Below are 15,864 nucleotides of genomic sequence, written 5' to 3' on the forward strand. Positions count from 1 at the left end.
CCCACAATTGTAGTAATTTGACATAAAACTGGGATCCGAACCGCACCTGCATTAAATCTCCTACATGAGGTAGACAAAACTCATTTATTAAAACTTTTATTCAAATTGTGAATAGATTAAATACAAAAAGCAAGCAAAGAGCGCTCCCTTTAATATAATCACTACAGCTGTCAATTAGTGCCAGCGCGATAGGCTACAAGCGCAATAGGCTACATTACTCAGCGTGTACTGGACCGAGTCGAAATATTGCTTGTCACCGTCCGGCCCGTATCACACCCTACACATAAATATTATTCCACCCGTTACATCAAATATTAGCGATTCATCTGCATGTACCCAGCCGCCCGCATGCAGGACTCTGGTTTCCCCCTTGTGGACAACATAATAGACAACTCTGGCCCCAGAGAGTGAATGTAAATTAACTTTACATTAAATATATTTGAAATTTCATTCTGCATCTTCTGAGATTTCATTGTAATCCTTCTCATAAAGGCACTGAATTAACCATTAACTGTTCACCTGATTGCGTTGCCCTCTGTGTGTGATGTTAGAGCATTATTGAGAGAGAACAAGAATGTATTGGAAACACACTACCGCCTACCTGACTCTGCCTGAGAGGTAAGGAACAATACACTTACCCGAGATAAAAAAAATGTATATCTCTGAAATATATGATAGTATTCTTGAAAACAATCTTTTAATGTATTATTGAATAACATATTAGTTAATTATCAAAGAAAGAAAAAAAATATGGACTTTTGTAAATGCTGTGATACTGTGATGCTCAGATACTGTGATTTCCTTCTCACATTGCTGATTTCATCATTAACTCTTCACCTGAACAGTTTATGTTGCTGTATATGGTATCATTGTAATCCTTGACCATCAAAACATAGGGGTAGACATCACCTTTTCAGTGTTATCATGTTTGGTTCAGGAGATTATTTGGTTATGGCAGAAAGTAAAATGGTCACCATGGCAACCACAAGGTATTTTTGCGATGGCTCCATTTCTGAAAATGTTTAGGGCCGCAAACTATACAAGTCTACCAAGTTTCATGCTTTTATGAAAAAGTGAACATTATTTTCACATATCACCTGGACTATATATACTTTATGAAACACAGAAATTCTGTTTACTGTTGAATTACCTGGACACGCGTGACAAAGTTGAGTGATGTCCAGATGTCTGGTCTGGTTGCTGATGGGATTGTTGAGCACACAGCTGTAGGTGTTTTTATCCTGATATTCCACCTCCAGAGGTAGAGAGAGACTGATGCTGAGATCAGACACACTGATTCTGGACAATAAACGGTTTCCTTTGTACCAGGAGAGAGTCACATCACTCACATTCACAGCTGAACACAGCAGTGAACAATTCTGGTTTGTTGGTCTTTCAGATGATGAAGAACACTGTGAAGAGTCTCTGGTGATGACAGCAATAGGCAGACGAGCTAGAAATATAAAATATTATTTCAGAAATAATGCATTATTGACATCTAAACAATTAAGACATCTTTAAATACAAAGGTATTTCATGGAAGTCTAGATGGTGCAAGCTAATAGGTCCTTAACTCAGTCTGCTATTAATCACATTGTCATCTTGATTTCTGGTTTCTGTCCAATGCTATCTCACGACCAATTTGTACATATTTTACGAGGTGGCTAATTTGTATGACCTCACTTGTACGATTTTGTACGATTTGTCTAGACCTCAGGGACGGGTAGGTTTAGGGGCAGGGTTAAGTGTAGGTCATTTGTACGAATTCACAAATTGGGAACTTTGTAATATACATACGATTCAGCAAAAATGTAGCAAAATTAGTCACCTTGTAAAATATGTACGAATTGCCATGAGATCGGGTTGTTTCTGTGACATCAGCAGCCTAAGAGCTCGTTGCTCAAAATTCAAACATTTAACATACTAATTCCTAAATAAGCAATCATAATCAAAAAGTTTTAAACTAAACGTCATGTTTAACATTCTTACATTTGATTACTGTTTATTATAATGAGAGGATTCACAGCTTCCAGAATTTAGGACTGAACAAAACTTTGAGGCTTTGAGCAATGAGTGGATTCTGACTAACTGAAACTCCGATTGGCCATTGTGTTCCAGAAATCAACAGATGTGTTTAGGGCCTCCCTGCTGAAAAAAATACCTAAAACCAGCCTAAGCTGGTTGGCTGGTTTTAGCTGGTCATCCAGCCTGGTCTTATCTGGTCAGCATGCTGGTTTTAGAGGGGTTTTGGCCACTTCCTTAGCTGGTCAGGCTGGGAGACCAGCTAAAACCAGCTCCTTCCAGCTTAAATCAGCTAAGACCAGCCAACCAGTTTAGGCTGGTTTTAGCTGGCAGCTGCAGAGGAACGCAGGAACAAAAACATTCAAAGACCGATTCTGCTCGGAGTGAACCGATAGAATTATTATTTTTTTGTTGTCATTTAACCCTTTACCCTTTGCAATGCATTATGGAATTGTCTTCTGCAAAGTATAGACTATTTTTAGGATCAAGAATATTTTATTATTATTTTTTTAAGAAATTACCATTTTTATTCAGCATAGATGCATTCAATTGATAAAAAGTGCCAGTAAAGACATTTGAAATGATACAAAAAAATCTATTTCAAATAAATGCTGTTCTTTTGAACTTTATATTTATAAAAAATAAATCTGAAAAATCACAGTTTTCACAAACCTATTAAAGGGGTCATATGATGCTGCTAAAAAGAACATTATTTTGTATATTTGGTGTAATGAAATGTGTTTATGCACTAGCCAGGCTGGGAGACCAGCTAAAACCAGCTACTTCCAGTTTAAACCAGCTAAGACCAGCCAACCAACTTAGGCTGGTTTTAGCTGTTTTTTTTTACACCCGGTCACTTCATACATTTTCTCTGATCGGATAGCAATCCGATTGCGAAAAGACCAGTGGCCTCATTTATAACCATTGCGTACGCACAAAGCCTGCCCTGAAAGAGGCATACGCCACTTCCTACGCAAAAGGTGGGATTCATAAAAAAACAAACTTGACAGGAAAATTTGCGCACCTGCACGCAAACTCTGACCCATGTGTATGGACTTTTTTTCCTGGAGAAAGAAAAGTATTGAAGTAAACAACGATTTTAAACTGTTTTCATTTCATCATATACATTGTTGAGGAAAATATGCAATTTTGCTATTGCAAGTTTGCCTTTTTCTTTATATGTAATACCTTTGTATTGTAACCGCATATATTGTAATCGTTTTTATTAGGAAAGTGGTTTATTAAGAAAGACACCACACGTTATATTGTAATTGTTTTTATTTGGAAAGTGGTTTATTAAGAAAGACACCACACGTTATATTGTAATTGTTTTAAAGCATTTATTGAGCAAATTTATTGGTTCTGTGTGACAGCTTCTCCGGTGCCGGCGGCCTTGCCATTGATGCCTCTAAACAACCGAGCTTGCAAATAATATATCTTTGTTTTTATTTCTGTTTTTTATATTAGTATTTTGTTTGTAACATATTTAACCTATATACAATAAACTTATACTTAACTATAACTAAGAAGCTCGCCTGCCAAAAGACTCTGATTTCTAAACTTGAGCAGAACAGACCACGGGGAAGTCTTCTGTGATCTATTTTGTAAGTATGAACATTTGAATGCTTATGAGATAGGACAGATTTGACTTGCTTTACCTAACCTGAGAATAAATAAAATAAGGTAGAAGGTGTAGGAAATTTAGCACCGTAAAACAATATGTACACTAAATATTCCACTCTCATTAATGGAGATAAGCACTGAAATTACTTAAAGTCATTACACAGAAGTTAAACCAAAATTATATGAATTTAGACATAGCCTATTTGTAATGGATGCGCTTGATTACTTTTCCTGTGGTATGTTATGTTTTAATGACAGCGAGGAGTGCTGTAGGTGCACAATAATTTATCTTTAAAGTAAACTGCACATCACATGTTATGAGAAAATATTTTTAGCGAGAACAATGATCAATGATGCGCACTTACTTCGATATTATGGCGGACACTGCTGGATTCGGTATTGTCTGGTTTGAATAGGACCATTGATAATAACTGTACAACCACAGCTGCACGGAAGTGTTGATGTCGTGTGAAGGCATCTCCATAACATTATGAAAAATACCACTGTATTTGAAGGATACAACTTGAAGAAAACGGTAAGATTTGCACGTTTCCTTTTTAAAATAATTTGTCAATGACGCGCAGAGTCAGATAATTGTATTTACACAATTATCTGTGTGCCACATGGAACTTTGGTAGTATTGTACTTTTAGATCTCCAGAAAGCATTTGACACTAAATCATTCAATACTTTTAGACAAGTTAAGTGTCATGGGTTTTTCAAGTAAAGTGATAGCCTTATCAGCAAAACTGCATTAATTTAATTTAATTTAATTTGAATAAAAAAAACAAAATTGAAATATTATTGGGCCAGTGGAAAAGAATGAGATCAACTCTATTCTAAATGATTATTCTGAGAACTATTTTAAACAGTTTTTTATGGATATTTTGATATATTTTTTCTAAAACATAAGAATACCGGATGATTTTTAGCAATAAAGATTAATGTGTATGGCACAAATGGCATTTATAGTCCGTATCTCATATTTCCTTAATGTCTTGTACCTTTGACGGTGTTAAACATGGTGTCACGTGGATGGGAATATGCATAGAAATCATACGCAGATGAGGTTATGCATAGTAAAACTAGGCGTTGTAAGCTCCATATATGGTGATTTCGGAAGATACACACAATCTTCCCCTGACTGGAATTTATAAAGAGATTTTTGCGCAGGTTCTGGCGTACGCACAGTTTTATAAATCTGAAAACTTTTTTGAGAGTACGCAAAATCTAGCTTTTGTGTCTACGTCCACTTTTAGGATGAAATCTACGGATAGTTTTATAAATGTGACCCCAGGTGTAAATGCCCTCTGAAATGCTTTCGAGATAGATTTAAATCTGATCTCTCAAACCACTTCATGGGATGGTCTGGGATGCATTCCAGCTGAAACTGGACAAGTATAAATGCATCTGGCTGTTGAAACCAAGCAAACATACACTCGTTTTCATCATTCTCTCCACTCTCTGAGGCAGAAGTCTCTAAACTCATCCTTTCCAATCATCCTACTACTTGTCCGCTTGATCCTATTCCATCTCATCTCCTTCAAGCCATTTCTCCTGCCGTTGTACCTGCACTCACTCACATCATTAACACATCCCTTCACACTGGTGTTTTTCCCTCAACATTTAAACAGGCTCGTATAACCCCACTTCTTAAGAAACCCACTCTTAACCAAACTCTTTTAGAGAACTACAGACCGGTTTCCCTTCCCTATAGTATCTTCTATACTTATTTTGCTGGATCTGTCTGCTGCTTTTGATACGGTGAACCACCAGATTCTCCTGTCAACCCTATTGGAAAATGGCATCTCAGGAACCGCACGCCAGTGGTTTGAGTCTTACCTCTCAGATAGGTCCTTCAAGGTATCTTGGAGAGGTGAGGTGTCCAAGTCGCAACATCTAGCTACTGGGGTGCCTCAGGGCTCAGTACTTGGACCACTTCTCTTCTCTGTCTACATGGCATCACTAGGTTCTGTCATTCAGAAACATGGCTTTTCATATCACTGCTATGCTGATGACACTCAACTCTACCTCTTTTTGACTGCTTTTATTGTCCTCATTTGTAAGTCGCTTTGGATGAGTAGTTGAGTATCTTGTCAGCAAATAACCGACGAGCAAACTACCGCGAATGAAACTGTTCATGCAGTTGCTTGTTTTCTTACACTTAGCAGCATGCATGTATTGGATTGTATTGCATTTCTTTTGTCTCCTGGTTTATTGGGGGGTAAATTAATATATGTTATATGTGCAGCAGCAGCATATCTGTGGATGTATTAGCGTAGCAGATCTATTCCGCTAATATCAAACACATTAACATTGCCATGTATATTACCATGCTAATCTCTCTGAGAGTTGTCATGACAGAAATATTCTTGTGTCAATACAAGCAAAACGAACAATGTGTTGAAATTTTACAATAATTTCTGTTTTCACCTTTGACTTCTGGTGGTGAACTCAAAATATAGCAAACAGTCTGGATTATCATGATAATCAATTTACTCACCATAGACAGTAACACTGAAATTCTTGTATGTAGTTTCCCTGCTGTTGTAGATGGCTAGTTTATAAAGTCCAGAGTGTTCAGTTCTGATGTTTCTTATGGTCAGAGATCCAGTCTGACTGTCCATTTGGAGTCTGTATCCAAATTTCACATTACTGTTAAATATATCAATGACCTGCTTATTGATTTCAGCTATACGAGTGTCTTGAGGTCCAAACATCCACAGTATCAGATCATCTCTCTGTACTTTAACATCATTGTTTAGAGTGACAGAATCTCCCTCCATCACTGATACTGACTTCACTTCATGTGTATTGCTGCCAAATGCACCTGGAGAAAACAGACAATCTCAGTGAGTAAATAAAACCCTGTTTCAGATCAAACAGGAGGAAGGGAGGAAGATCTAAAATCTTCTTAACAAGTCAAACAAGACCATACTATTACCAAATTACATTTAATAAAAAGGATATAAAACACATACCACTCAAGATCAAGAGACCCAGAGAGAATAAAGTTGCTGTGTTAATCATTTTCATTTAAAAGGCTCTTTGATTTTTATAACTTCCAAATGGCACAATTCAATGATCATCTACTCCACTTATGGTCAAATATGACCATAGAAGAATTAAAAGCATTTACAAGTGAAGGACAATCCAGCGATGTGAAGATGGGTTTGAACTCTCTCTCTCTCTCTCTCTCTCTCTCTCTCTCTCTCTTCCTCTTCAGGGGTTTGCCCGCCCCTCCCCGACTGACCGTCTGCACACTGCAGGCTTTTCACGGTCGCATGGGTGTCCTCTCCGTCTCTCTCTCTCGCTCTCTCTCTGCTTTCCTCTTTCTCCCTCCCCCTCAAATTCCTGTTTTTTTTTATAGTATAAATATATCATAGCTTTCATCTTAAAAGCAATCTAGCTGTTCTTTAATGGCCATAATTTTGCAAGTAACTTTATTTTAATTAATTACACTGTTAGTCATGTCAAATGCTGCTGATAGATATGTGATACATCACCGTGTCTTGAAAACTCCTACGATATCGTGTAACCTCCGAATGAACATCAGCACAGGGACAAAACTAAATCCAGGGTCCTGGATTTACTCACAAAACAAGAAACGTTTTCCAATTTGATTCGACTAGACAGCAGATGCTGATGTTTGTCATGTTCTCTATTGTTACAGCATTGCACTCTCAGTTGTTGGGGTTAGCATATTATCATTCTTGGTGGATTAAAGATTTAGCATATTTTAGAAAGTCTGCATCATATGACCTACGCAAAACCTAATCAAATGAATATTTAATATAAAAACAAACAAACTAACAAAACAAAAAAACGTTTATGAGCATATAGTGTTTACCACTCTGAACTATGACCTGCTTTTGTAGAGCAAAACATGCTTACATGGGATTTCTATTGGGGTTACACTTCAGCATATAAATCAAAGTCATAACAACAATTCCTTTTTTAGATTAAAATAAGTCTAAATTGTCTTTAAGTCTAAAGGTTCATCTATTAATTCTGCATGAAAGATGACCACTAAACTCTTTCAGCTTAATTCTGCAAAACGTTTTCACATTTGTTTCCAGTGAAGTGTAAAGGGGTTCACATGACCATAAAAAGCCTTTCATCCACTCGCTGCGGTCACAGACACAACAACACACTTACACACACATACATTCTTGTGTGTAAAATACATGCACTTTTCACCAACAAAACCACATGGGTGAGTTGGTCCCCTAAAATAACTAAAGTGTGAAATATCTCATGTTTATTCTTTTTTTTTTTAAAGAGGCCTTTTGCACAATAATACAAAGTGGAACAAAGCATTATACCAGTGTTTGTGATAAGCATGCCAATGAATTTAAATTATATTTTCATTCCAGACAATGCATGTTACTGCTGCAGTGGCAATGCTGAAAGAACTTGTTAGCCTGTGAGAAATGAGTATTTTGCATCTTTGATGATGGTGGGTGATTTCCTTATCAGAGATGACTGCGAAAGATATATCATCTGCTTAAGCCGGCTGGCTAATATATAGCATGAAGCTGCAATGCTTGAATTACACTTACGAGTAACAGTAAAATGCTGCAAATCATTTTTTCTTATGCAACGCGATTTACACCTTTACAAAGCTTATCTTCTGTGTGTTGAGCAATAAAATGTCTCTTGACTTCCATATAAATCGGGATAAAAACAACACCCACGTGTCACACACGCAGTGTCAATGTGCCATCCGGCGATAGGTGGCGGTAATGCACTTGTGTGTCAACGATCCGCCGTGAAACAACAAGACGACGTTATCAGTCAGCGTTGGGTTTCCTGAGGTAAGACAGTCAGTTCACGGTGCTTCATGTAACTGTACAATTATGAAAAACAGAGTTTGTTAAAGCAGCACTTTACCGAGACATTCTGTATAGTTTTCATCTGGTTCAGCGCTATTTGCGCGTCTTTTCCTGCGTCTGCTGACTGAAAACATTAAGCCTAGCAGACGACCGATATGAGGAACTAATGCTAAAAACATGAAGACCTGTGATTTTGTGTGTGTTTTTATGCTCGTGTGTTTGATCATTTCGATTATTTGGAGCAATAATGGTATTGTTTTTGAATGCCACAAAAGTCAAGTATAAAAACGAGTCGAACTTGATTTGTTTTCAAACAAATTCACATCTACGTATTTCATTTTTGTATTTTTAACATTATCTATTATTGACATGAAGAGCCTTAATTGTAACACTCTATTTGATGATGAAAGCATTGATTTGATAACTGATTTATTTTAGATTTTGGCATTTCTGTTACTCCTACCTCACAGCAATTCACCTACAGTTCAGTGTCTTCACAGCAGTTCACCAATAAATGCTGGAATGGTCCCATTAGCCTAAAGTGAAGAAGACCAAGTTTGTGAAAGAAAACTGAAAACATGAATGTTCCAGAGCCCGGCGAAATAAAACAGGAAGATATTGAACAACAAATAGGTTGGTGTTTGTTCTTAATTCTCTAATACGGTTATAATACTTCAAACTGCAAAACCTTTTTATTAAAAGTGATCCAAAATCAATTGCTGAGCAAGTACAATTACAAGAACTGAGTGTTCAAAACTATCTCCATACCTTTGCCTGTTTCACAACGGTAAGCTTGTGAAAATGTTTTATAATTTGAGTGCTTCGGTCAGGTCTGAATACGTGGGATTACTGTACTTTCAAAAGATTTGTATTTCAAAGAGAACAATTGTTCTAAGAAACATTAAATTGCTTTTTGAGGTTAGAACAATTTTTTTTGATGACATTCAAGTGGTTTGATGATTAGAGATTAGACTGTACAGAAATTGAAATCTACAGATAATGCTAACACACTGAATACACATAGTCACACAATATTGATGTTGTTAACATTAACAATTTGAGAGCAAAGTATAACAATAAGAATAATTTGCACAGTTTGACATGTTCTGAGCTAACTTTGCGTTTGTTAGGTTTAATCACCATTGGTAGCGTGAAACTTTGTTTGGTCAGACCAAAACTGGCAGACATGGTACTTGTTCAGATGACATTTTCTGGTGAAACTTCTCATTTTGGACATACAGTAAATATCCACACTGGGGCATTGAATGACAGCCCACACATACACCTCAAAACATTAGATTCATCCGCACTGAAGCCCGTGCCGATGCCCATGTAAAGAAGATAAAGATTAGGCAGCAGCTATTTGCACTAAGTGTAAATAGCGATAGAAGCTATTTACACTAAGTGCTAAGTAAAAATACTTTTTTTTAGCAATAGATGCTATTTACGCTAAGTGCAAATAGCAGGTTTTTTTTTAGCGATATGCTATTTATGCTAAGTGCAAATAGCTATAGATTCTATTTACACTGTTAAAATAGCAGGATTTTCTGCTATTTATACTACTTAATGCAAATAGTGGCAATTATCTGCACCTCAGTATTGAAGTATATTATAAAATAGTATGCAATAATAACATATTGAATGCAATAATAACATTAAATGTAAGTAATGTGAAGTAATGTTTGCTAGATGTCTTGTATCTATTGCAACTTAAGTCTCACAGTTGTTGCCATCTCTGATAAGCTTTCTTCTTTTTGTTTGGACATGGTCAACATGCGAAGATGAATGTGATGAAATGAAACTAACATTTCCCAAGAAATCCAACCTGACCATTCATATTATAAAACATTATTATAAGCTTACCATTTTACTCTTTTGAACACTGTTTTTTAATGTACTAGGTCAATGACTGATTGATGGATTTTTGTTAATTTTAAACAAAAAAAAAACAAAAAAACTTTTCTGTACTGCAGCTTTAAAGCAAATAATATCCAGGTAACTTTCCATGAATTGAGCACAAAATGAAGCCTAGAACTCAATTTTCTTACCATATATTATCTGAACTGTTTTATTTTATATTTATTTATATCTGTTTCACAGTTTTTGCAACCATATTATTACAGTTTTGAACATTTTACATACCTGCCTAAAGTATAGTTAATGAAACATATAGTTAGTAGTTCTCATTACAAAAACCTTCAGTTTGTGCCTGTAATGTTTAAAAATAATAATTGGATGATAAATTTACCCAATTCAAATGAATGCGTCATAGTGTTCATATTTCCACTATTATGTCAGGATTCACATGTCTTTTCCTTTCACATTTCTCTCTGAGTTTTAATTTAATTTAATAATTTACATTTTCTTTTTTTTGGATTTGCTGAAAATCAAACTATTGAAACTTTCTAAACTTTTTTTTTTTTTTTTTACTTTTATTTTAGACCTGATTGAAGAGAACAAGGAAATTGAAGGACTCATTGAAGTGGGGGAGAAACATCAGGTCAAAACTGAAGAAACATCCTGGAGATCCTCATTGAAAAACAAGAATATATGTTTCACTTGCCCTCAGTGTGGAAAGAGTTTCTCATGCAAGCAAAATCTTGATCTTCACATAAAATTTCATCGTGGAGGAAAGCCATATGCATGTGATGAGTGCGAGAAGATTTTCACAATAAAAGGAAACCTTATTGAACACATGAAAATTCACACTGCAGAGAAGCATATACGTGATCAGTGTGGGCAGAGTTTTGTACAAAAACAAAACCTTGATGAACATAAGAAAATCCACAACCTGGAAAGGCCGTACAAATGTGATCAATGTGGGAAGAGTTTCCCATTTAAAGGAAACCTTGACGAACATATGAGGATCCACACTGGAGAGAAGCCACACAAATGTGATCAATGTGGGAAGAGTTTTGCACAAAAAGGAAACCTTAATGATCACATGAAAATCCACACTGCAGCGAAACCATACAGATGTGATCAGTGTGGGAAGGGTTTCCCACAAAAAGGAAACCTTAACGAACACATGAAAGTCCACACTGGGGAGAGGCCGTTCGCATGTGATCAGTGTGGGAAGAGATTCACACATAAAACAAACCTTAATGAACACATGACAATTCACACTGGAGAGAAACCACACACATGTGCTCAGTGTGGAAAGAGTTACGCACGAAAAGGAGCCCTTAATGATCACATGAAAATCCACACTGGAGAGAATCTGCACAAGTGTAATCAGTGTGGAAAGAGTTTCAGAAAATCAGGCGTTTTTAAAGTACATCTGCTTACTCATTCTAGAGAAAGACTATTTAACTGTGACCAATGCGGTAAGAAGTTTTTTAGGGCAGATTTCCTGAAGGACCACATGAAAGTTCATACTAAGGATAGGCCTTATGTATGTTCTTTGTGTGGAAAGACTTTTAGACAGATTGGTAATTTAAAAATACACCAGAAAAGACACAGCGGTATGAAGGATCATGCTTGCTCTGAGTGTGGTAAGACTTTTTTTACAGATGGCGCACTGAAAGTGCACCAGACAGTTCACACTAGAGAAACACCTTACATGTGCTCACACTGTGACAAGAGCTTCAAACGGTCAGCATATCTGAGAATACATGAGAGGATCCACACTGGAGAGAAGCCATATCACTGCCATTCATGTGGGAAGAGTTTCACTCACTTTTCTTCTCTAATCGGTCATAAAAAAAAATGCATGTCTGAAATTACAGCAAGTAGTTTGAGTTCTTATCTGTAAGACTGCATCAAACAACTGTATTTATTAATTAATCAAAGATTATTAGAACAATAATGAACTGACTGTCGATTATTTCAGATGAATAATTTTTTTTATTAATCATTGTTTTTAATAATTTTATTATTATTGTTATGCATTTGTCATTCTATGTTTTTGTATTCGTTAATCTTTTAATTATTTTCTTTCTCTCGCAATGCTTGCTATTGTTGTTTAATCTTATGGTTGTATGGTTTGTAAGAAATAAAAGAATGTCTTTGTTTCAAGGTTTTTACCATTGCAGGACACTGTTGTGAAGCAGTACTTTTCCATTGTTTTTGCTTTGCTATAATAACACTTGTTGGATTTGTATGGCCAGACTACGTCTGAGCTTTGAGACATTGGCATTCAGATGCTCTGAGCATTGAAACACACGCAACTAAGATTATTCAGTAATCTGGTATTTATATTATCATCACTTCGTCTTCTGCATCTGCTCTTACCTGTCTTTCTCAGTCAAACTTTCAGGCCGATAGAAGACTGTAAATAGTGTTTTGGGTACCAGACAAGACTTTCTTTTCACAGGTTTTACTGGTTTTGGACACCAGACAAAACAATATCAGATATCTTCTGACAGGGATTCGGCATCGGATTGGATCTGATATTTATGATGTCTAAAACCAACTGATCTAAAACTCCTTTGCTTGGAACTGAAATGGAAAAACATTTCCTCTCATGGTGCATTATGATGCTACGATAATCAAAACAGCGCTGAGCTAGATGAAGCTTTAATATATTTAAACCAAACTACTTTTTTTTTTTTTTGCACTAGATCTGATTTATCGGTAGAAAGGGAATTCTAATTTCTTTAACCAACTTGGTCGCATAGCAAACCATTATCTGCATGTCCCTGCATTGCCTGTGCCAACAAAGCATGTTTTCTCTGCAGATGGCATTATTGTGAATATAATGCTGGCTTTCACCAGAGCATGTGGATATGAATGTTTTTGTTCGCAACAGGAACACAACGTGAAATAATATAAACATGATAATCATTAGATGTCGATTGTTTATGTATGTTTTATACTGCATATTATGAGAATTCTAGCAATGCATCTCTTAATACTTTTCCTGTCAGATTTTACAATATTTTGATAATGTCTTTAAGATGTTTATGATTTATTTATGTGTATGTGAAACTTTTTTTTAAAGGGGAAAGACTAGGGAGGTGAACTAATCTTATATAAGACAATTGTACACTGTAAAAAATGACCGTGAATTTAACGGTAAAAGACTGTAAAAATGCTACAGTAAAAACCCGTTAAATGGTTAACGATAACGTTACCATGATGGTGTTTAGCGTTTGTGTGAATGACACTGCACCTTCTATACATGTTATTATTTAAAAGCTGCTTGTGATGGACTTTCGTTCATCATGTGACTTTCTCATCACCACCTGCATTTGGTGGTTATCAGTGTATTACAAAGGTACAAAACAGATTTCAGTACTTCAATAGGTTGGTATATTAACATTATATCGTTAATGAAATTACGGTATTTAACTGTAAATTTAAGTTAAAACCGTAAAACCTAAAACGTTGCTACCGTATTTTTTACGGTAAAATTCCGGCAACCACAGCTGCCGTTTTTTTACCGTAAAATTTTACGGAATTTTTTTTACAGTGTATGCTATTCAAAATAAAGTTGGTACTGGGGAGGGACTAGGAGAGAAGAAATAGTGATGGCGAGATTAAGAGTAGGACAATACTGTAAAGCTGCTTTGACAATCTATTGTAAAAAGCGCTATATAAATAATGGTGACTTGACTACACTTGATATATTGTGCTGTAGCAGTTAATGAAATGTTCTCTAACATGGAAAGGAAGCAGAAAAAACTACTGTAAAGATGGAAGTTGTTTCTATTTGTTTTTGAAGTATTGTTGATTTTTTCAATCATCACACATATTAAGAGAAATAATACTATAATAGAGCAGTTTTTACTCATTGCAGTACATTTCTAGTCCAAACACGTACAATAAAGTGAGATCTCTGCTGATGATCCTGTAAGGCTTGTTTTGTCACTACTAACAGCTGCTGAAACGCCTTTATAATGCATTTCAATAGCTCAAATTTTCACCTCATTCATTATGCTGATGTCTTCCGATCACCTGTAAAATGCCACTTCGATCATTTATTTGGTGTGAACAGCCTGAAACAAACTACTCCACCACCACATCTACAAGACATATTTTTGACAGCATTTATTTAATTATAAGCTGTGCCTAAACTGGATGTGGCACACGGCACAAAGTGACAGGACAAAACCCCCACATTTATGAAACAATGTTTCATGTAAAAACAACAAAAATCTAAACACCAATGAACAAAAGCACAGCTATATGATGTTGAATTCAATTGGAGTGATATGTTACAAATTTTTACATTTATTTCTGAATTCTTTTTTTGTTCATACTTTTACTTTTTTTTTAATTAGAATTTTTAAAAATTGCATTTATTTGTCTGTTTGTATTTTCTCTTTGTCTATTTGTTGATAGGGAAAATAAAGGTAAAGATAAAAAAATGATTAAAATGTATATATTTAACGCACAAACAAAATAGAAATACATAGAATGTGAACTTTTGGTAGAAACATTCAGTAACTTTACATCTTCATAGATGGATAAACAAAACACAAATGCTTAAATTATGTGAATTAATTAAAACATCAATTCAGTAACTGATTTATTTTTGATTTTGGCAGATCTGCTCCTATAACACAGTAATTTACCTTAATTGAAGCTCCTCCCACAGCAATTCATCAACTAGATACAAAAGTTGGTCAAGACAAACTTTAAGTTGGCTTGAGAAAGCCGGACCAGAAAGTTTTAAAAAGTTTGAAAAGATTAAAAAGTTTAAGAAGTTTAAAAAGTTTTAAGTTGGATGGTTTTCAGTCTGAAATAGTTTGAAGTTTAAAGTAGTTTTAAAAGCTTAAAGTTTGAATGTTTTGAAGGCAATACAGTCTGTCAGAGATAGATAGATAGATAGAATCAGACTGAAGACAGATAGATAGATAGATAGAATCAGACTGAAGATAAATAGAAATGCAGCTGCTAGAATACCCATGTGGTTGCTAGGGTGTAGCTATTCGGTTGCTAGGGTACTTGGGGTGGTTACTAGAGCGGTTGCTAGGGTACCCGGGATGGTTGCTAGGGTGTTGCTATGTGGTTGCAAGGGTACCCGGGGTGGTTGCTAAGGTTTTGCTATGCAGTAGCTAGGGTACCCAGGGTGGTTGCTAAGGTGTTGCTATGCGGTTGCTAAGGTACTCACTTACGTGTTACGGTTAATGAAACAGTCTCCAGCAGAAAGGAAGCAGAAAAGCTATTTTAAAGATAGTGTCATTTGTATATAATCTGATTCTACCACAGACACTTACAAAGTGAGAGTAATAAAGTGAGAACTCTGCTGATGAGCTGGTTTAGAAGTGTCACTATTAACATGCTAAAATGCCTCTATATTGAATGTCAATAGTTACTGTTTTTGCCTCATTCATTATGCTGATGTCTTTAGATCACCTGTAAACAGCCAGTTAAAGCTCATTTTATTGGTGTCACATTGAGGCCAACTATGTGACTTGTCATACATAGAAGACATAAAT

The 15,864-nt window shown here is 35.7% G+C and overlaps 2 protein-coding genes across 7 annotated transcripts in view; one reads left to right on the forward strand and one right to left on the reverse strand.

Annotated features, from left to right (window-relative positions):
- Nucleotides 1-6,463, reverse strand: part of LOC107658400 (SLAM family member 5-like) — a 35,505-nt gene extending 29,042 nt beyond the window's left edge. Inside the window, exons 1-2 of the mRNA XM_016446936.1 lie at nucleotides 6,148-6,463; nucleotides 1,151-1,453 (exon numbers count right to left, since the gene is read on the reverse strand). Coding sequence (XP_016302422.1) covers nucleotides 1,151-1,453; nucleotides 6,148-6,430 — 586 coding nt within the window. The 5' untranslated portion in view covers nucleotides 6,431-6,463. The remainder of the gene's footprint in view (nucleotides 1-1,150; nucleotides 1,454-6,147) is intronic.
- A 1,615-nt stretch (nucleotides 6,464-8,078) lies between these two features.
- LOC107658382 (gastrula zinc finger protein XlCGF57.1-like) lies at nucleotides 8,079-12,256 on the forward strand. Of its 6 annotated transcripts, none has more exons than XM_016446900.1 (4): nucleotides 8,079-8,103; nucleotides 8,357-8,461; nucleotides 8,918-9,112; nucleotides 10,921-12,256. In XM_016446900.1, exons 3-4 carry the CDS (start codon nucleotides 9,058-9,060, stop codon nucleotides 12,231-12,233), a joined length of 1,368 nt encoding a protein of 455 aa, XP_016302386.1. In that variant the 5' UTR covers nucleotides 8,079-8,103; nucleotides 8,357-8,461; nucleotides 8,918-9,057; the 3' UTR covers nucleotides 12,234-12,256. The 6 variants fall into 6 exon arrangements, with proteins under 6 accessions (XP_016302386.1, XP_016302385.1, XP_016302390.1 ...); XM_016446899.1 differs by having other exon boundaries at nucleotides 8,950-9,112; XM_016446904.1 differs by having other exon boundaries at nucleotides 8,964-9,112.
- The last annotated feature ends 3,608 nt before the right edge of the window (nucleotides 12,257-15,864 follow it).

Source organism: Sinocyclocheilus anshuiensis, unplaced genomic scaffold (genome assembly GCF_001515605.1).
Source record: "Sinocyclocheilus anshuiensis isolate Anshui unplaced genomic scaffold, SAMN03320099.WGS_v1.1 scaffold795, whole genome shotgun sequence".
Classification (NCBI taxonomy): Eukaryota; Metazoa; Chordata; class Actinopteri; order Cypriniformes; family Cyprinidae; genus Sinocyclocheilus; species Sinocyclocheilus anshuiensis.